Raw genomic sequence first — 21,633 nt, 5'->3', positions numbered from 1 at the left:
AAGAGAAAACATCGCCAAAGGGTCTAAATAAAATCCATTTAGGGCCCCTTGATTATTCTCATGCTCCTTCAAAGCGTTGAAATTGCCCCTCAAAGCATTTTGAATTAGGAAATGATTTTTTATTTTTGAATTTTGAATTTTGTTGGGATTTCGAGGGTTTTGGAACATAACTTCCTAAATGTTACTTTTTTTTAGCTAGTTTGTATAAATTGAATTGTTTTGGATTTGACCAAGGCCTGATACACATGAACCAAGTGCTCTAAGATCCAGCTCAAAACTACTCCTTTACCGAGGCTTTTCTTGCAAACCAATGATAACACATACGATAACTACTGTACACCTCTTGATCCCTTATACGCTTACGAGACCGTTGGATTTATCTCAAAGGTCATCATCGCCTCTAATGACAACTGTCTCCGGCTGGCACTGACGGTTATAACCGTCTCCCCTGTATAAAGGCAAACTTTGGTGTTAAGGTGGACAATTTCAATCACTTTTCACTTTCACTCATCCTTGATCACTTGAACGTTAGAGTGCAAATGTAACTTGCTGGTACCTTCCCCAATCTCCAACAAGAAGCGTCATACATAAAGCATATCACCATCGTAACCGTTTCAAATTTCACCATCGGAATCGTCTAGTTTTCCATTAAGCAAAATATGTACTTTCACTTATTTTGAATCACTCAACCACCATAGTTGTGATAAAACTGGTTTGTGTTTTTGAGGTTTTTAAGGTGTGGAATTAACATAATATATAGTATATGAATTTCCTACATTTTTACTAGTTGTTAATGTATGCTATGCATTTTTATATATTTGTAGCCTTGTAGGGATGGTTGAACCTCCAGATGGATGAAATACTTCTTGTGTTTGAAGTTCGATTGATGAATAAATTTGATGGAATTTAGATTAGATATTGGGACCGGAGAGAAAGTGATTTGTATTTGAAACTAAACAAATAACAAAAAAAAACTTAATTGATCTATGCATTTTGGCCATGGCGTATAAAATCACATTTCGGAAGATATCTTCCGAAACCAATCGAATTCTTAATGCATCTTCTAAATGCTCCATAACATAACTACCAAATAAAATGAGGGGTTTTTTCTTCTTTCTTTTTTATACAAAAAATGAGGGGTATTTTTGAATTATAAAGAGCGATTTTCAAATAAAGACACGGTACACAACTTTTTGTTCAACCCATACCAACCTATTAAAATTATAGTTAATACAACAGAAAAAAAGTGTGTTAGAGTGTGTTTGTTAAAGAGTGTGTTGCTAGCACTCCTCCAAATGTAGTTACGTCAAGCCATATCATCATCGACTTTTTTGTCACAATGTTATTATATTTTCTTCAAATGATCTGTTAATGACTTCAAGTGGCCTATCAACGGCTTTAAGAGCAATTTTAATTATCTTCTCTATCGTCTTGGTAATGATTTTATAGTATTATTAATAACTAATAAGCTAGGTGTTGTTTGGTGGAGCAATTAGCCAATTACTTACATTCAGGGTCTGTTTGTTTGAGATTAAAAAAATAAAATAAAAAGCAATAGTGTTTGTTATGAATTATTTTTCTTAAATTATTTGTTTTAAAAATAATATTTTTAGCCATGGGATTAAATATCATATGTCTTAAACTTAAATATCATCACATACTCGAGGCATGACTCAATTTGCACTTAGACATGAGTCTCAAAGCAGATATACAACAAGTACAACTTTCCAAAGAGGAGTACTTCATGCCAAGCAATCTGAATCCAAAGTTCTTTCTTTATGACTTCAAATCTCCCAAAATCAGGTCAGCTCTCCTTTTTTTAGTACTACAAATCTTTTACCACTAAACAAGATTGACATTTTTCAAAATCTTGGTAAATTTTTAAGTAATTTAACAAATGCGTAAAACTATTTTATACCTTGCAACATTCAAATTAAACTCGACTGAGTCTTCAAATTATTTTTTATCTTAAACGATCAAATCGGTTTTGATCGGTAAAGCTCCGTGTCTATAAAAATGTTTGTGAAAAGAGAGTGTACTTGCAAAACACTTTGATGCTCCGGTAAATAATTGTGTGAAAAAATAGTGTACTTGCAAAACACTTACTAGTGTACTACATATGTTAATTTTGTATTGAAAATTATGCATTTTTATTTTATCTCTTTAGAAGTCAATAATTATTTTATTCAAGATATAATTACTATTTAAAGTATTTTTTTAACATGTAACTTAAGGACGCATTTACCTTATAATTATAATGAACTTGATTTATTTTATTTTTTATGGGTAAAATAATTATAAAAAAAAAACTTAATTGGTTATGGATAGGTTAGGTTAGCCTAACACAGGAGTAAAGTAACGACTACTTGTCTGACCAAACAAAATAAAAAACGACTACTTGAAGCGATAGAAGACAAAGAAGCAGCGAAGAAATATGAGGCAAAGCTGAAAGCGACCATGACAATAGAACATTAGCAAACTGGGAAAGAGAATTAGATTAGTACAGTATTATAAAAATGTTACATCTATTTTTTGTCTTTTATTTTGTTCAGTTAAAAAAACATGTTAATTGCTTGATTCGTTGATGTGAAGCAAGAAGCATGGGCCATTGGCTCTTGTTGCTTCACTATTACGCACGTCAATGATATTGTCTTGGGTAAGAAAGGAGTGAACCAAAAATGAACGGATATGAGCACATACATATTCCAGAATCCAACACAAACATGGTTTAGTAGTGGGGCTCACCATACAACCTGGTCCACATCCATTTTTCCTTACTCATTACTGTATCTCTACAATTTTTCTTCGGTTTTGGGTGGAGTAGTTGACCTTTCATCTTCTTCCACTCCAATGAAGGAAGGAAGGAAGGAAAGGAGTGTGTGCCTCTCACGCCAATCAATTTAATTCCACCCCATGTTTATGGCACATTTGTCTTATGCTACCATCATCTCAACCGATCATTTCCCAATCTAACTTACACACTTAGTCCGGGGCCAAATGTTAGGAGTATGTAAGCTCACGCGCACGCCTATGGGCTTGACTGGTTGGGCCTGGCCTTGGCAAGCTTGTTACTTGCGCCTTAAGTAAATGGTATTTGCACTTGTCTGCTCTTGCCCTAGTTGCTCCAATATCTTCCTTAGCCATACAGCCTGACAGGCACAGGAGGCTGCAGCTACATACTCTGCCTCAGTGGTGGACAAGGTCACAATTGGCTGTTTCTTAGAGGACCATGAGATTGCACCAGAGCCAACCTTGAAAATGTACCCAGATGTGCTCTTCCTGTCATCACTATCTCCTGCATAATCAGAATCAGTCCAACCTTCAAGCTTAATCACAACCTCTCCACTTTCATAAAGAATTCCATACTTCATGGTTCCTTTAAGATATCTGAGAATCCTTTTTGCTGCAGCCAAATGAATCTCTGTTGGCCTCTCCATATATCTTGCAATTAAACACACTGAATAGCACAGATCAGGTCTAGTGGCTGTAAGGTACATCAAACAACCCACTATTTGTTTAAACTGAGTAGAATCAACAGCTTTTCCACTTTCATCCTTGATCAATTTGGTCCCAGGCACAATAGGGCTACATACAGAGTTACATGAATCCATGTTGAATCTAGTTAAGATCTCAGTGGCATACTTTTGCTGATTAATGAAGATTCCTCTGCTGTCTTGAATTACTTCCACACCAAGAAAGTACCTTATTTTGCCTAAGTCTGTCATGGCAAAATTGTCTTTCATGGAATTCTTGAATTCACTGACCAAATTATCATCATTTCCTGTGTATATTAAGTCATCAACATACAAACTCACTATCAGTATCTTCCCTTCAAGTTGCTTCACAAACAAAGTATGTTCATGTGAGCACTTTTCAAATTTTTCTCTACTGAAGTATGCTTCAATCTTGCTGTACCATGCTCTTGGAGCCTGCTTCAATCCATATAAGGCCTTTCTTAACTTGTACACTTGATTTTTCTGACCAACTTGATACCCTAAAGGCTGCTCAACATATACATCTTCACTAATTTCTCCATGTAAAAAAGCACTTTTGACATCAAGTTGATAAACTATCCAACCTTTGGAGGCTGCAATGGAGAGTATAGTTCTTATGGTGTCCCATCTAGCCACAGGAGCAAAGACTTCTTTGAAATCTATTCCATATTTCTGAGAGTATCCTTTTGCTACAAGTCTTGCCTTACACTTTTCAATCTTTCCTTTCTCATTCAACTTTGTCTTATATATCCATTTTACTCCAATTTTCTTACTTCCAGCTGGTAACTCAGTTAGTTCCCATGTGTCATTTTTTTCTATGGACTCAATTTCTTGATCCATTGCCTTCCTCCATACCTCATGTTTCACAGCTTCATCAAATGTTGTAGGGTCATCATTATTGCAGAATACAGCTAGATTGTGCAACTGATCTTCTTCTTCAATCTCTTGACCAGTTACATAATCATTCAGATATCCAGGTCTTCTGATTACCCTAGGGGGCAACTCCTCTTCTGATTCATATTGCTCATCACTTTCACTATCTGGTACAGTGACATTTTGAGGATCTGCTTCAACATTTTCACCAGCAGCTAGTTCTTCTTCTGTTTCATACACCTCATTTTCATTGTTATCATACTGAGTTGCTTGAGCTTGAGAACTCTCACCCCAGTTCCAGCCCTTTGATTCATCAAATACTACATCTCTACTGACTATGATCTTTTTGTCAGCTGGATTGTACAGTTTATAGGCCTTTGATTCTTCACTCACTCCCAAGTGAACACACTTGATGCTCTTGTCATCTAGTTTCTTCCTTTGTGCATCTGGAACATGAACAAATGCCAAACATCCAAATACTTTGAAGTGCTTCACAGAGGGTTTCATGCCACTCCATGCCTCTTCTGGAGTTGTATCTTTTACTGACAATGTAGGACTTCTATTCAGCACATACACAGCCCACTTAACACTTTCTGGCCAGAATTTCTTTGGTACATTTTTGTCACTTAGCATACACCTAACCATATTCATGATTGTTCTGTTTTTTCTCTCAGAAACACCATTCTGCTGAGGTGTATAAGCTGTGGTAAGCTGCCTTTTGATGCCTTGATCTGTACAAAATCTATTGAATGCTTCAGACAAAAATTCTCCTCCTCTATCAGTCCTTAGAGTGAGAATTTGACAGCTAGATTCCTTTTCTGCTACAGCTTTAAATCTTTTGAAACTTTCAAAAGCACTTGCCTTGTTCTGCAAGATATCAACCCAGGTTTTTCTTGTGAAGTCATCTGTGAAAGTGATAAAGTATTTATTGCCACCATTTGAAGCAGGGTTGATTGGTCCACATATGTCAGAGTGAACCAATTCTAATTTCTTTGTTGCCCTCCAATTCACTTTCTTTGGTATTATCTCTCTATGTTGTTTGCCTGTCATGCAATCAGAGCAAACTTCATTATCTTCTTTCAAGTTTGGCAGGCCTTTCACCATTTCTTTCTTAACCAAAGTATTCAGCCCTTTGTAACTCAAGTGACCATATCTCTTGTGCCAAAGTAGAGAGTCCATTTCATTGGTAGTTTTCATACACATAGGGACAAGTACAGTTGCATTAATCATATACATTCTATTACCAGACATTTGAGTTGACATAATCAAGCCTCTTTCTTCATGAAACACTTTGCAAGTATCTTTCTTAAACACAATGGTTAAGTTTTTTTGTTGCAATTGGCCTATACTTAGCAGGTTGTTTTTAAGCCCAGGTAGATAGTACACTTCACTGATGACTTGAGTAATCCCTCCAATATACAACTTCAATTTTCCTTTTCCCATGACATTCATTCTAGAATCATCTCCCAATCTAACAGATTCTCTAAATGTATCATCAAATTCAAACAGCCATTCCTTATTTCCTATCATATGGTTGCTGCAGCCAGAGTCAAGATATCATACCTCAGTTTTTGTCTGAACTGTTGAGTTTTGCTTAGCCATCAAAAGAACTTCTTCATGCTCATTGAATTCAGCAAAATTGGCATCTGACTCTTCCCAACTGGGACACTCACTCTGATAGTGGCCCAATTTATGGCACTTGTAGCACTCAACATTCTCTTTGTTGCTACCTTGCCTTCCTCTCCCTCGACCTCGTGAACCACCACGACCACGGCCTCTTCCACGCTCACCACGCCCACCACCAGTTACTTTCAAAACTTGCTCCTCATCTTTGTCACTTTGAAACTTCATTCTTTGTTCTTGAACAATTAAGCTGCTTTGTAATTCATCAATTGAAAGGCTTGTCACATCATTGGATTGTTCAATTGAACAAACGACATAGTTGAATCTTGATGTTAGCGAGCGCAAGATCTTTTCAACCACATCTGTTGTATCCATCTTATGACCTTGAGCTGTCATCTTGTTAACAATGGAAAGAGTTCTTGCAAAGTAATCATTGATTGATTCATTGTCTTTCATAGCAAGAATCTCAAAATCACGACGAAGAGCTTGTAATTGAGCACGCTTTACCTTTGATGATCCTTGATACTTTGTACGCATTGCTTCCCAAATGTCATGTGCAGTTCCTTTTTCAAGAATGGTCTCCATTATCGTGCGATCAATGGATTGAAACAGGAAGTTTTTGGCCTTGAGATCACGAAGCTTACTCTCATCTGCAGCACGTTGTTGATCTGCAGTTGCCATGGGAGGCGCAACTGTAACTTCATTCTCAACTACACTCCAAAATTCCTTTGATCGGAGAAGATTCTCCATTAGCATTGCCCAATGATCGTAGTAACCATCGAATCTTGGAACACTAGGCTGCATGTAATTGCTAGATTCAGCCATGGATGAAGGAAAGAAACTGATTTGGGAACAAAGAAGATGATGAAGGAAAGAAAATGGTGTAACGGATTTGTAACGGTTTTGTAACTAACTATCTTTCTTGAAAACTGCGTTTCAATGCTCAATAGGTCCTTGGATTAAGGCCTACTGATACCACTTGTAGGGAGTAATTGTGTTAGCTTGCATTGATGCTATGGGAAGACCCCATTATATAGTGTTTACAATAGTGAAGCCAAGCCAACCTTTACTTAAGGCGCAAGTAACAAGCTTGCCAAGGCCAGGCCCAACCAGTCAAGCCCATAGGCGTGCGCAGCTTGAAGGTTGGACTGATTTTGATTATGCAGGAGATAGTGATGACAGGAAGAGCACATCTGGGTACATTTTCAAGGTTGGCTCTGGTGCAATCTCATGGTCCTCTAAGAAACAGCCAATTGTGACCTTGTCCACCACTGAGGCAGAGTATGTAGCTGCAGCCTCCTGTGCCTGTCAGGCTGTATGGCTAAGGAAGATATTGGAGCAACTAGGGCAAGAGCAGACAAGTGCAAATACCATTTTCTGTGACAATAGCTCTTCAATTAAATTGTCAAAAAACCCAATATTGCATGGCAGGTGCAAGCACATTGATGTGAGATATCATTTCTTAAGGGATTTGACAAAGCAAGGTATAGTAGAACTGGTACATTGCAGCACAGGTGAACAAACTGCTGACATTATGACCAAGCCTCTCAAGCTGGAGTCTTTTGTGAATTTGAGATCTAAACTTGGAGTGTGTGATGTTACCAACTCCAATGCTTAGCTTAATGTTTGTGTACTATAGCTGGTTGTAATTGCATACTGTTTTAGTTTTGATATGTTGTAATCTGAATTAGACAATGCTCAGATTAGGGGAGCATATGTTAGGAGTATGTAAGCTCACGCGCACGCCTATGGGCTTGACTGGTTGGGCCTGGCCTTGGCAAGCTTGTTACTTGCGCCTTAAGTAAAGGTTGGCTTGGCTTCACTATTGTAAACACTATATAATGGGGTCTTCCCATAGCATCAATGCAAGCTAACACAATTACTCCCTACACCAAAGCCGTCGATGAGCATATTTACTGTCATCAATGGCTGTCGGAAAACAGTTGGAGAGTTATGATGATTAGTAAAATGTTCATCATTCCGATGTCGGACGTTACAATAGCGCTGAGCAAGTCCTACGTTGACCAGAGCCGCATCTTCGTGGGTCTTTGGTTATTGGGCCTTGCTTGACGGTCTAGAGGAGAATTTCCTCAGCGATTGGTCCAGTCCATAACAGTAAACTTTTATGCCAACTTAGAATTAGAAACCGAGTCTAACTCAGTTATACAAAATCAACTTATAAGGTAAAAATTATCTCTACTTATAAAAACATTTTCAGATCATCGCACATTTGATATGAGACTCTTAACAGTTTTCTAAAATATTACTCTTAACAGGTTAAGCAGAAAAGATTACTCTCTCCGTAACAAAATATAAGTAAATTCATATTTTTAAGTGTATTGATAACTAATGAAATCTAATTATAATTTGTGACGGAGGGAATAATATTTGAAGTTGCGTGCAAATGATGAATTGGTTAAAAAGAAAAAAGGCAAAATTATACTACGGGTCCTTTATCTTATTTTTTTGTAACATTTTAGTCCTTTATTTTTTTTTGTAACAATTTGGTCCTTTATCTTTTTTTTTCGTAACACTTTGATCCGTATCTTATTTATTTATAAAAAATAAAGGACCAAAGTGTTACAAATAAAACAAGATAAATGACCAAACTGTTACAAAAAAAGGGACTAAAATGTTACAAATAAAAAAAATAAAGGACTAAAGTGTTACAAATAAAAGATAAAGGACCAAAGTGTTACAAAAAAAAGATAAAGGACCAAAGTGTTACAAAAAAAATAAGATAAAGAACCTGTAGTGTAATTTTTACAAGAAAAAAAAATCTCCTCTAGATGTATGTTAGTCAACGTTTGAGTATTTTTGATTTGGCAATTATTTTCAGCCCAACAAATATATCTCCCTCATATTATGCTTTATCTGAAAAGTGGGTTGTTATTAATCGCTTCTTTAAAAGTTTTTGTAGTACAATCAACTTGAAATTTTTAGGAAAAATCTCTGTTAATGTACTACTTACCTTGTACTACATTACTACAAGCTATGGTAAAAGAGAATGGACTTGTTTATTGTCCTTGTTATAAATTAACTTCAAATTAGACAACCTTAATCTCTTCATTCAAGCTTTGTCTTTTGTCACAAAGATTCAACTTTCTATTACTATCTACTGTCAAAACTCAAAACAAGGTAAGATATTTGATGATGTTTTATTCTGATTTTACATTGCGTGTCATAAATTTTCTAAAACTTTGAAGAATTGGATTCTAATTCCTTATTAATAAATTCTGACACAAACGCACACCTCTCTATACATTTTTACAATAATTTAATACTTCTCTTTATTGCAATGATTTTTAAATACTACTGGATCAAGAAAGTTTTAGTTTAAGTTTTAGCCATCATCATTGAATATTAATTTTTTTTCCCTTTATTTTGTTTAACAACAATGATTGGTTCAATTACAGTAGAGGAATCTGTGAATCCAATGGGAACTAGAAGCAACCAAGAAGAAGAAAGAGAGATTGAGAATCCTCATCACATTGAAGAGGGTTCAGTGGCTATGGATGAGGAGTTGAATAGAATAGCACCATGGAGGAAACAGATAACAGTTAGAGGATTAATAGCTAGTTTTTTTATTGGAATTATTTATAGTGTGATTGTCATGAAATTGAATCTTACAACTGGATTAGTCCCTAATCTCAATGTATCTGCTGCTCTACTTGGTTTTGTGTTTATTCGAATTTGGACTAAGATTCTTGCAAAAGCAAAGATTGTTTCAACTCCATTCACTAGACAAGAGAATACCATCATTCAGACTTGTGCTGTTGCTTGCTATAGCATCGCTGTAGGAGGTTGGTTATTGTCTTTTCATTTCTGCAGTTTCTTCGATAAACCATTAATTGAATGTTCATAGCTTAACCAGTTATCATATAAGTACTTATGTATAAGTTGTTTTTTGTCAAGTAGCCTAATGGCTAGAAATTCACAATAAGTGGGAGATCCCAGGTTCGAACCCTGACCCTGCATATATAATACAATATCCCTACCGATTGAGTTATACTCATGGGGACGTGTTTATCTATAAGTTATTTCTATAATTAATGATAAAATAAAGTCAAACTGTTTTCACATACGCTATAAGCTATTTTCATAAGTTATCCCGGAGAGCTCATGGAAATAAGCTGAAAACTACTTACATACAAGTCTTAAGACATTTCATTAAGTCTCACATGTGTTTGTGTCAGTAGATAAACTCGAGTAATAAAATTCAAGCAGGTCGTTGTGTGACATAAAGTTTATGTGTTTGTTTGTGATTTGTTGAACAGTTGAAGTGAACTTGTATAATAATTTGTAGGTGGTTTTGGGTCTTATCTATTGGGGTTGAATAGAAGGACTTATGAGCAAGCCGGGGTTGATACACCAGGGAATACTCCTGGTAGTACCAAAGAGCCTGCAATTGGTTGGATGACGGCTTTTCTATTCGTCACCAGTTTTGTTGGACTTTTAGCTTTGGTCCCCATTAGAAAGGTAATAGTATTTCATTATAGCATTTAATTGAATGATTTGCATGATTTAGTCTGCACTTGATTCATTTAATGCAGTTACGCTTAATTGAATGATGTTGATGATGAAATTTGTGTTCTTTAACAGATCATGATAATAGACTACAAATTAACTTATCCGAGTGGAACTGCTACTGCTGTTCTTATTAATGGATTCCATACTCCTAAAGGAGATGTGATGGCCAAGTATGAACCTGTTTTGTCTTTTCTTTTTAATTTTTTTTTTCCGAGTGCTTTAGCTCAAACCAGCTCAACTTGTTTCGCAGGAAGCAGGTTCATGGATTTGTGAAATTCTTCGCAGCGAGCTTTGTCTGGGCTTTCTTTCAGTGGTTTTTTACCGGTGGAGATAATTGTGGATTTGTTCAGTTTCCTACTTTTGGATTGCAAGCATGGAGAAACTCGTGTGTTTTCCTTTGTTTTTTGTTCTACTAGTAAAAGTTCTCGACTATGAAATAATCATTATCCAATTGTCACTGATTAAAACGCTATAATTTGGCAGATTTTACTTCGATTTCAGTATGACTTATGTTGGAGCAGGAATGATTTGTTCTCATCTTGTTAATTTATCGTTACTTCTCGGTGCTGTTGTTTCATGGGGTATCATGTGGCCTTTAATCAAGGGACTAAAAGGAGAATGGTTTCCTGCAAGTATACCTGAAAGTAGCATGAAGAGTCTCAACGGTTATAAGGTTTAAATTTAACTAGAATTAATTAAAGGACTTTAACAAATCTATATATTATTTTCTTTTAGACCTTATCAGATTTTATCCCTCGCTCCAGGTTTTTATTTCCATTGCTTTGATTCTCGGTGATGGATTTTACAATTTTGTCAAAGTTCTCTATTTCACTGCCACAAATATCCATGCCAACATGAAAAAGAAGGATCTTAATAATACATGTAAGTAAATGGTCGCTTATAAATTTTTTCAAAGTTCTCATATTTGTCTGCAAAATCTAAGATTTCTTTGTCCTTGCAGTTTCCGATAACCAGAAACAATTGCCTCTTGATGATCTCAGACGAAACGAAATGTTTGCTAGAGAAAACATTCCTATTTGGTTGGCATGTACAGGGTACATATTTTTCTCCGTCATCTCTATCATCGTAATCCCATTGATGTTCCCTCAATTGAAATGGTATTTTGTTCTGTTTGCGTATATTTTCGCACCCTCTCTCGGCTTCTGCAATGCTTATGGTGCTGGATTAACCGATATGAACATGGCCTATAACTACGGAAAAGTGGCCCTCTTTGTGCTTGCAGCCTTGGCTGGAAAAAGTGATGGTGTAGTTGCTGGACTTGTAGGGTGTGGTTTGATTAAATCTATTGTTTCAATTTCATCTGATTTGATGCATGATTTGAAAACTGGCCATCTCACTTTGACTTCACCTCGTTCGATGCTTGTAAGCCAAGCAATCGGTACAGCAATAGGTTGTGTTGTTGCTCCTATCACATTCTTCCTTTTTTACAAGGCTTTTGATGTTGGTAATCCAGACGGTGTCTACAAGGCTCCGTATGCTATCATATATCGAAACATGGCAATTTTGGGCGTGGAAGGTTTTTCTGCACTTCCAGATCATTGCTTGCAACTATGTTGTGGATTTTTTGTATTTGCGATAGTGGCTAATTTGGTGAGAGATCTTGGCCCAAAAAAAGTTGCGAGATGGATTCCACTTCCAATGGCTATGGCCGTGCCTTTTCTTGTTGGTGGTTACTTTGCCATTGATATGTGTATGGGAAGTTTGGTTGTGTTTGCATGGCATGTGCTGAACAAAAATGAAGCTGGTTTGATGGTTCCGGCAGTTGCTTCTGGTTTGATTTGTGGAGATGGAATATGGATTCTTCCTTCATCCATTCTTGCTTTGTTAAAGGTTCGTCCCCCTATCTGCATGAGCTTCTTTCCATCAAGGTAGAAAGTTCGGATTTAGATTTGCTGCAGTAACTGCATCGCACAGTTAACAATTTCAACCGTCCCATCTCAAATTAACAGTCATAATCATTTTAAACTGATTATGTTATTATGAAATTTGAACCGCCTGATCTCATATATATGACCGAGATAGAAAACTGGGTGTAACTGCATCTTCTATTTATTGCAGCAGATCCTGGTCCAAAGCTCACATTCAATATTATATATAATCACCTATAGAGATTAGAGGAATTAGATGTAGTCATGTAGTTATGATCATGATGTCATAGGAGGCTTGCTTATTAGTTATTATATGTATAAATGTGCCGGCTCTGGTATCTAGATTGATATGTAAATCCAGCTCATATAGTACAAGAATAATGTGTCAAAAAAATTAAGCAGAAATATGTATTGTAACAAATTTTGATATATTTGAATAGGGTGACCGATTTAATCTATATTATTTTCTTTCTCTATCATGATAAAACCGTACCAAACATATGCTATTTGCTTTTTATCCATATCATCGATTAAAGTTTCTTATAATATATAGAGGAGTTTGCTGTTAATTTGATTCCTTGATTCAAAAAGAACTAGGATAAATTGCTTGTAGTCTAGACTCATACAATAACTCTTCAGGTTATACTTTGGTGCATACTTCCAGCATATGTTATTAAAATTGTGTCACATATAATTGGGGTGTATTGATTATCTTATATTATTGCTAAAGATAATAATTGGTCATATAAATATTGTCTTGGTAACAGGTTAGAACAGATGCGTGTATGTAAAAAGCAAACTTGTCCAAGGCGGAAAAATTAACATTTCCATGCTAAACGTCACCTCAGTTTACTCCTCTGCATTGTGCAAGAGGATGAGGCTCGTGGTCTGCTGGCAGTATTGGAGTTGGTGAGAGATCATGGGTTGCATGATGTGAAGTTTGAGCTGAATCAAAGTTATTAGTTGATGATGCTTTTAAAGTTATGTTTGGTGTAACATTTGATCTTCTCGAATATTATTGAAGGATCAAACTGTGGAATCTCCCTATTTCTCCTAAGGTTAAGCATTTTATGCGGCGCCTAAGAAGAAATTGTTTACCTGATAGACAAAGATTGGTTAGTAAAGGAATTGATTGTGACTCTAACCGTGTAGTATGCAATCCTCACCTTGTTTCTATGCTGTGAGGACGGTGTTAATTGTTGGAAGAAACAGCGCTTATGGCCTCACCTTGAGAAGCTCGTGGAGAAAGCCGAAGGATTTAATGAAGTATTCATTCGCATATTGCAACAGCTGAACCAATCACAATTGGTTAATTTTGCCATGACATCTTGGTTGTACATGGAAAAAGAGGAACCTAAAATTGTAGGAAGATAAAGATGAGACTGTCGAACTGGTATTGTATTACGCACAGGGGATGATGGCAGAATGGCAGTCCGCCAGACATGCTCGCCACTCTGCAGATCCGGAACAGCAGCAAGCAAGCAAGCAGTCACGCAATGGCAGCATCCTCCCGGTGAATTTGTCAAATGCAACATTGATGCCACAACGTCCAAATCTGATCGAAAGGTGTGTGAAACTTGAAGCTTGACACCATAGCCATAGGCTCAAAACATGCTTAAGCAAGAAACAGTTAAGCAAACTATATCTCTCTAAGATAGAATTCAATAACTAACTAACAGAATCCTAACCAACTCAGTTAGTTACAAAACAAAATTCTAACTAACTTGTAATACAGGCAACTGTTTCCTTCACTTGGCTTTTATTATTAACAAGGTGAGCATTGAAAGGCTTATGAGAGATGCAACCAGTCAATTTTTGGGAGCAATATCAGATGTTTATAACCACGCCATGGCAGCGGCCGTAAGTGAAGCATAGGGTTTTCTTCAAGGCCTCAAATGTATTGAATCTCTAGGAGAGCATAATGTGATTTTTGAATTGGATTGCAACATGGTAGTTGATCATATGCACACTAATAAGTTGAATCGCTCGGAGCATGGCTCGATTATAAGAGTGTAAAATGTTCCTTCACAATAATAATAGCTATAAAGTTATGTTCACTAAAACAAACAAAAACAGTCATGCTCTTGCACAAGCAGCTTTACTTTATGTTTCTCGCAATATTTTTTATGTAATTCTCAATTGTATCTGTACCATTTTTTTTAATGAAATGTAAGTTTGTTTGCGTAAAAAAAAGGAAAAAACCTTGAGGACATAATATATAATATTTAAATTACTAATTTATCAAATTATTCTTTTATTGTTTACTTAAAAAGTTGATAAAATGATAAATTATTTTATAAAAAATCTATGAATAAGATAGAAACACTGATAGATAAACCTACTAGATAATTTTTTTTCCCAAAACATTTTATAGTAATTATAATTAAAAAAATCATAATAAATCTCATTTAAGAAATACTATATATTCATAAGTAAAATGCTCTCTCATTCTATATGCATACGTGTATGTGCAGACCAGTGGTTTGATTTTCTTTACTTTGACTAGCCCATTGTTTTTGTGGTAGCTGAAGACTTTTATTTTCTTTTCTTGACTAGTTAGTTTGTATTGTGGACTAGAGCTCACAATTATTATTTTTAAAGGTTGCATAATTTTGTTGGGAGTGTAATGTTCCTTGGCAAATTAAGGATTTTACTACATTTTTGTAAACTCTTTTATATTAATCAAAAGCTATTTTGCAAAATCTTTGGGGATTTTTATTTATATATTCACTTAGTTGGAAGGAGCTAATTTCTATTTGAGATATTTTTTTTTGTAAATCAAATGTATCTTTCGTGCGTAATTGTACAGACTAATTCTCTCGAGATAACTGATATTCATTTAAGGAGTTGACCTCTCCCAACTATTTGAGATATTTTAAATTGCGAGTAATCCACTCGGCTGAAATTTGAACATTTAACAAAATAAGGTAAAATTAAGAAGCTGTTTAACATTTTTTGTTTTTATTTTTTAAAATATGTGTTATTTTAATTTGCTAATAAGATGAGAGACTCTTGAATAATTGTAACTTATGGGTTAAAATTGCACAATTGAAACTTAAAGGCTAAAATTACACAATTGTAAAATTTGAGAGGTTAAAACTGCATTTAAAGTTAATTTCTACTCCAAATGAAATACCTCGTTTGTTCTTCCCGACAATTAAACGTGTTTCTTTACTTTACCTATATTATTTTAAAGACTAAATTGGGCAATTGGTCCCTTAACTTCTTTATTGATTTCATATTGGTCCATTAACTAATTAATGTTAAAAATTGATCCATTAACTAATTAACGTTATAAATTAATCTCTTAACTTTAATTATGTTTGTCATATTAGTCATTTCCGTTATTTTTTCTCAAAATATGTTAATTTTATCTCCGGTCTAAGAAAATTGTCTGAACTCATAATATTTTTTTTAGCACGTATGACAATATTACTCATAAATAAATCATTTATGCGTACATATAACCAATAACATAAAGTAAAATTAACATTTTTTGAGAAAAACTAATAAAAAAGACCAATATAACAAACAAAATTAAAGTTAAAAAACCAATTTATAACATTAATTAATTAAAAAAAACGTTAATTAATTCAAGGACTATGTCCAATATAAAATTAATAAATAAATTAAGAGATCAATTTAGTCTATTTTAAAAAGTTTTTAAGTTCTAGATGAATATAGTATTTATTTGTACCAAAAAAAGTAGAGGGAATATATGAGACGTAAATTGTAGCCTTTTAGCAGTGTCTAGGTGCACAAAAGTTCAGCCATCTATTATTTTGGTTATTAAGTTTACTTTATTTGATAATAAAAGATTATTGCTTTAAATTCAGATCTTATAGTTAGCTACATTACTAATTAGTTACTTTATGAGATTCTAAGTTCATGAATGAAAGGCCGTGTGCCTTTATTCAATTCAATGGATCTTGTTCAACATGACAATCCTCAAAGTTGAATTCAAAGTGTATGCTGGATCACGTATAAGGTATAACATATTCAAGAGAGAATCAATATGAGGAATGTGACGGTATCATTTATTTAAATTAATTAATTTTCTCTGCAGATGATTCCAACTTTTAATTTTAGCAATTTTGCTAGTGAGATACTATTTACTCAAAACTCAAAAGTTTAATATGTTTTGGTGAGTGTCTTTTTTGGTAAAATTGTTGAAATATAGAAGTTGATTTTGACATCATCATAAGGTAGAAAATAATTTTTTGATGTTTGAAAGCAATATATGTTCAAAATTTTGTTCTAATTATCTTCTTCCACGAGTTCGGCCAATACATATCTTCAATAGAGTATTGTGCTACCCTTATGTACTGCCTTGTGAATATGTTATTTTCTAATAATGAAGTTTGCTTTGTGTGTCATAAGAGATATCTATATACTGGACATAACAACTTAAGAACCAAAAACATTGAAGCGAATCAAGCAATGCAGTTGTACTTTGTTTGATTTTAAAATAGTTATTAAAATTTGATAAATCGGGAGATAAAAGACCAGAAAAAACTGAAATTTTTGTCTTTCATTAAACCATGTGACAACTCTTTATCCTATGCACAAATTATCTAAAATTTCAAAATAAATTCTTGTTCATCAAACATCATATCAAATAAAAATTGTTCACTATTTTACATTTTATCCTATGTTACTTTGTAATATATATTTTTTTGTCAAGTAGCTTAGTGGCTAGAAAATCCACCTTAAAGATGAATAAGTGGAGTGTCCCGGGTTCGAATCGGGGTTCCTGCACATATAGTGCGATGTCCCTACCAACTGAGTTAAGTTCACGGGGACTACTTTGTAATATATTATTATGTGAATTATTTATATTTTGCATATCAAATAGATTTTAAGTATTTTTTTTTCTTCCTTTTTTAAGCATCAATACTATAATTTTTATATGGCAAAGTACGTAGTATTTCTCTAAGGGCAATTATGTAATATGAATAAAGTACGAGGTTGATTTTAAAGTCGATAATTTTATTGTGGGGGTTTATAAACAAGCACATGGCTAATTTCCATCACCAACCACAAATTGAAGAGATTTTGACACAATCACAGTTCATTTCTCACTCAGAATCTACCAACAACCGGAAAGTGGTAAGTTACTCATCTTGTTGACCCTTCACAAATTCCCTTTTCATCGATTCATTTCTAACAATTTTTCATTCTTTTCGTGATGATTTCATCATGTGATGCATGCTTGTTACTTTTTCTTGATTCTTTAGTTTTGAATTAGATCCTCTTTGATTTGATCTTTTTTTTATTGATTCCTTAGTTTAGAATTAATGGGTTTGACTTTAATTTTTCTGGGTCTTTTGATTTTGTGGCAGTGATAGAAAAAACAAATGGCTTCAGATCCAAAGCTTCACACTTTTGATGAGGTGTCAAAGCACAACAAGACCAAAGATTGCTGGCTTATTCTTTCTGGAAAGGTTTGTTTTTTCTTGGAAAGATTTAGTTTTTTGAATGAACTATTGATTATTCTTTGAAGTTATCGACACTCTGATATAAGTCCAACAAAATTATGATTTTGATGTTTATTAAAAAAAATAATTGTGATTTTGGTATTGATTGTTTTTGTTTAAGATTAAGTTTGAGCTTTTGGGACTCATGCATGTCTTGTTTTGATTGGATCTTGTGCATTGGTGTTTTGCAGAGTATTTGATATTGCAATCAATTTGTTGAGAACGTGTTTTATATTGCTTTTGAACAATTTTATCTGTTCTTAGATTCCTATATTTAATTATGCTATGTGTGGATCAGTGTGCTTGACAAATTATGGTTTCTTTACTAGTAAAAAGACATTTTTCAGGGTGTTTTTTTGCATCTTATTGTATATTACATGTTTAAGTTTGACTCAATAATAATAATTGTGTTCTTTTTTTTTTGTGTGTGATTGTGATTCAATTTCATATATTAACATATCAACTTTATATGACATGTTTTGTTTGTCAACCCCCTAAAGTTAGGATCTTATTGTAGCATATCAAGTTCAAATCTGAGCGGCTCTTTAGATGCTGCAATTTAAACATTGCTTCTTTCTTACTAATGGATGGCCGAGTAATAAAATGGATCATCCTGTTACTGTTACCTAGTATCTTGACACTAACGAGTCTGCGTGTAAGTGAATTGTTGAGTAGAATATAATGTCTGGTTGACAAATGACGTGTTTGACTTGCATGCCTGTAGCATGTCCTCGGTATTAGACTCCTGAATTGGTTTGATAAGGAGAAATTTTTCTCTAAACATTTGAAAAATGTTTTAAGAAAAGCACCCAAGAATATTTTGAAGCAACTGGTTTTTGAAAAGCACGCTATACACAACCTCCAATTCAGAATATTCCCTATCGTCCATGTTTTAATTAAATGAAACACAATCAACAAAAGCTTAAATACTAAAGTACAAAAAATCTAAAGTAGAGTTATGCAAAGAGGATTCACATAAAGGTCAAACGGAGGCCATATGAAAAGATCAATTTCCTACAAAATGGTCCTCCCAAAATTTGAGATGGGGACTGTTACCTACCCTTAAAGGAAATCAACCAAAGACTTAAATGTGGTATGATGATACAAATTCAATGACCTACTGCAGTTAACCAGTTCGAAAGGGAATAGTTTTACAAAAGAAAATGCCATAGCTACTTAGACGCCAAATTACCAATACCAAAACCTCCCTCTTTCTTTGGTTTGCAACAAACCTCCCTTTAGGCATCATTGACATTGTTCAAAGGTAGATTATTAAAAAAAGCTCTAGCATAAAAGTTCTCTTAACAATGTACACATGTGTAAGCTACCTGTCATCATTGTTTGAATTTGCTTTTTTTTTATTAGTGTATATCATTGATTGATAACTGTACTGTCTCAGTCTCAGAAACTGGTCATCCTTTATGTGCCTTACAGTACTATTTGGGAATCAGCTTTGGTCATATTAGCTTAGATGCTTTTATTGGCTATGGTATTCATATACCCGGGTCGTCCATGTGGTGCACTTTAATGCTGCCTTCCCCTAACCCATCTTCCTTCAAGACATTACCCAATTGGAAATCTAGCATAAGAAAAACCACTTTCACTATTTTAAACATTACCTGATACTTTGACCGCCAATTTTGAGGCTATTCAAATTCCCTGAAAAATGCAGAACACCATGTATATTGTCCTAAATGTTAAACCATTGGGCCCAAGACAAATTATTATGCTATATAGTTTTAGTTATGTGATAATGTTAATTTGAATTTATGTCCTTTAACAAATTTTTGTTCTTCAACCATTTTAGGTGTATGATGTCACCCCTTTTATGGAGGATCATCCCGGAGGTGACGAGGTTCTGTTGTCTGCAACAGGTATGCTTATATCATCCGAAGGTTATATTACTAAAAGCACCGAGGATAAATTATATTGATTATACTGTACTGTATGGATTACAGGGAAGGATGCAACCAATGATTTTGAAGATGTGGGACACAGTGATTCTGCTAGAGAAATGATGGACAAATACTACATTGGTGAGATTGATTCGTCAACTGTGCCACTAAAGCGCTCCTACGTTCCTCCTGAGCAATCTCAGTACAACCCTGACAAGACTTCGGAATTTGTGATCAAGATTTTGCAGTTCTTGGTGCCACTCCTGATATTGGGATTGGCCTTTGTTGTCCGAAACTACACCAAGAAAGAAGAGTAGTTCCTTCTTTTTCACATTGCACCCTTGTGAGGGGTCTGTTAGTTATTTATAGATGGTCATTTAAAGGACAGTGTTTAGTTTCTTCTTGGTGTCTTGAGCATTGAAACTGGATTATATTGTGTTACAACTTTCTTTGATAATGGTACTAGTGTCATTGTGGCTGAGGAACATAATAATGTTGGATGGTGAATTTGTATCTCTTCATTTAGCATCTTTGTTTCATTAATATTTTCTCAAGCCTGTCTTTTTTAAGAATCACTCTAGCTCTGATTCAATGAGATTTTGTAAGGCCCTTATTTTCATCTTGTTTATGGACGTGTGTCATCTTGTTTATGGATGTGCGACGCGCAAGATACTTTGAGTCTTTGAGCAATTATATTTTTGTCACAGGTTCACTGTACGGTACAATTGTGTCACACCTGGTGTGAACCGTGTTTGATTACAGTCCTAAGTACAGAGGCTCCTCTCTTTGCTCGTGTGATCTATAATTCACTCCCCCATTAAACGGGGGGTACAATAAGAGGTAATATATGGACCATTATTATAGTGTTCTATATTATTGAATGGTCATTTATCGTGGTTCTATCTAGGACACCTTTAGTGTGTACCAGAGCACCTCATTATTTACACAAGAGTTGATTCAATAACAGACCAGACAAAGTGTGGCTGCCACACACCTCCATCAGCTGAGATGAATCTACGAGACATCCCACCGAATAGTAGACTAGAAAAGCGCATGCTAGATTTGATTCAATTTCTTCACGAAGAGTTGATGTATTTAAAATTTGTTTAGTGATACTTTTACTTCATATGGTGCGATCGAAATCCACCAAAATGCTGGGTGATCATGATGATTTGTGCGGGTTGCTGATTCGTCACACTATGACTTGAATTTGGCGAAAGAGGTTTTTGGAAGTTCTATAGCGACCCACCAACAATAGTTCTCTTTGACGTGGAGCATTAATGTGTGACCTGGGTGTGGAGAGTTTATTATAGGTGTAGATGTATAGTTTTACTATGAAAAATTTACGGAAGAACAACATTGTGCAATGTGTGGATTTGTATTGAGGCTGGATGTCTACTCTACACTGTATTACAAAAGATGATAGCTCATTATGTATGGATGATGAGGTGAGGCACAGGGCTACTCGTGAGTGTTGCATGACAATTTGCGAGGTTACTTTTGCGTAGATAGTAGTAAAGCTGGAATTACAAAATGAGAAGTCTAGGCAGTAGTGCTCTTGGAGGATATTCAACAGCCGAGTTGGTTTTTCGGTAGAGGAAGGTGGCAGAATGATCAGGACCTGAGGGAGACGAGATGGTAATGCAATCAATTGTAGAGAAACTATGATAAGATCCTACGACCCTATGCAATCTAATTGTCAAGATTGACAGAAAAACACGATGTCTATCATAAGTCGCTTATTATGGTGGTCCATATTAGTCATCCCCTACGATAAGATTATGCGGCAATTCTTGTTTCTCTGTCTTAGTTCAGAACATAATTCAGCCTATCATGCCTGTAAAGAGAGGGA

General features: G+C 34.9%; 2 protein-coding genes across 7 annotated transcripts; both read left to right on the top strand.

Annotated features, from left to right (window-relative positions):
• Window positions 1–1,639: 1,639 nt before the first annotated feature.
• LOC123909199 (metal-nicotianamine transporter YSL3) lies at window positions 1,640–14,603 on the top strand. 6 transcript variants are annotated; one of them, XR_006809847.1, is made up of 10 exons: window positions 1,640–1,803; window positions 9,407–9,793; window positions 10,297–10,469; window positions 10,593–10,690; window positions 10,771–10,905; window positions 11,004–11,193; window positions 11,285–11,402; window positions 11,482–12,371; window positions 13,177–13,975; window positions 14,183–14,561. XR_006809847.1 is itself a non-coding variant. In XM_045959990.1 (9 exons), the coding sequence occupies exons 1-9, from the start codon at window positions 1,779–1,781 to the stop codon at window positions 13,198–13,200; spliced, it is 2,040 nt and encodes a 679-aa protein (XP_045815946.1). In that variant the 5' UTR covers window positions 1,640–1,778; the 3' UTR covers window positions 13,201–14,603. The 6 variants fall into 6 exon arrangements, 4 of the variants coding, with proteins under 4 accessions (XP_045815946.1, XP_045815945.1, XP_045815948.1 ...); XR_006809848.1 differs by lacking the exon at window positions 1,640–1,803 and adding an exon at window positions 8,911–9,128 and having other exon boundaries at window positions 14,145–14,603; XM_045959990.1 differs by having other exon boundaries at window positions 13,177–14,603.
• A 2,786-nt stretch (window positions 14,604–17,389) lies between these two features.
• On the top strand, window positions 17,390–20,335 carry LOC123909200 (cytochrome b5). The gene is made up of 4 exons (XM_045959993.1): window positions 17,390–17,518; window positions 17,752–17,853; window positions 19,694–19,760; window positions 19,845–20,335. The coding sequence occupies exons 2-4, from the start codon at window positions 17,767–17,769 to the stop codon at window positions 20,096–20,098; spliced, it is 408 nt and encodes a 135-aa protein (XP_045815949.1). The 5' UTR covers window positions 17,390–17,518; window positions 17,752–17,766; the 3' UTR covers window positions 20,099–20,335.
• The last annotated feature ends 1,298 nt before the right edge of the window (window positions 20,336–21,633 follow it).

This window comes from Trifolium pratense, linkage group LG2, assembly GCF_020283565.1.
Source record: "Trifolium pratense cultivar HEN17-A07 linkage group LG2, ARS_RC_1.1, whole genome shotgun sequence".
Taxonomy (NCBI): Eukaryota; Viridiplantae; Streptophyta; class Magnoliopsida; order Fabales; family Fabaceae; genus Trifolium; species Trifolium pratense.
This window is presented reverse-complemented; position numbering and strand designations above follow the sequence as displayed.

What these genes read in the sequence shown, in the direction of transcription:
- LOC123909200 (XM_045959993.1), top strand. Translation starts at nt 17,767, where the DNA reads ATGGCTTCAGATCCAAAGCTTCACACTTTTGATGAGGTGTCAAAGCAC. An exon ending in GGCTTATTCTTTCTGGAAAG is followed by an intron (nt 17,854 to 19,693) that starts GTTTGTTTTTTC and finishes CAACCATTTTAG; the next exon opens with GTGTATGATGTCACCCCTTT. An exon ending in GGTTCTGTTGTCTGCAACAG is followed by an intron (nt 19,761 to 19,844) that starts GTATGCTTATAT and finishes TATGGATTACAG; the next exon opens with GGAAGGATGCAACCAATGAT.
- LOC123909199 (XM_045959989.1), top strand. Translation starts at nt 1,779, where the DNA reads ATGACTTCAAATCTCCCAAAATCAG. An exon ending in AGAGTCTCAACGGTTATAAG is followed by an intron (nt 11,194 to 11,284) that starts GTTTAAATTTAA and finishes CCCTCGCTCCAG; the next exon opens with GTTTTTATTTCCATTGCTTT. An exon ending in GAAGGATCTTAATAATACAT is followed by an intron (nt 11,403 to 11,481) that starts GTAAGTAAATGG and finishes TTGTCCTTGCAG; the next exon opens with TTTCCGATAACCAGAAACAA.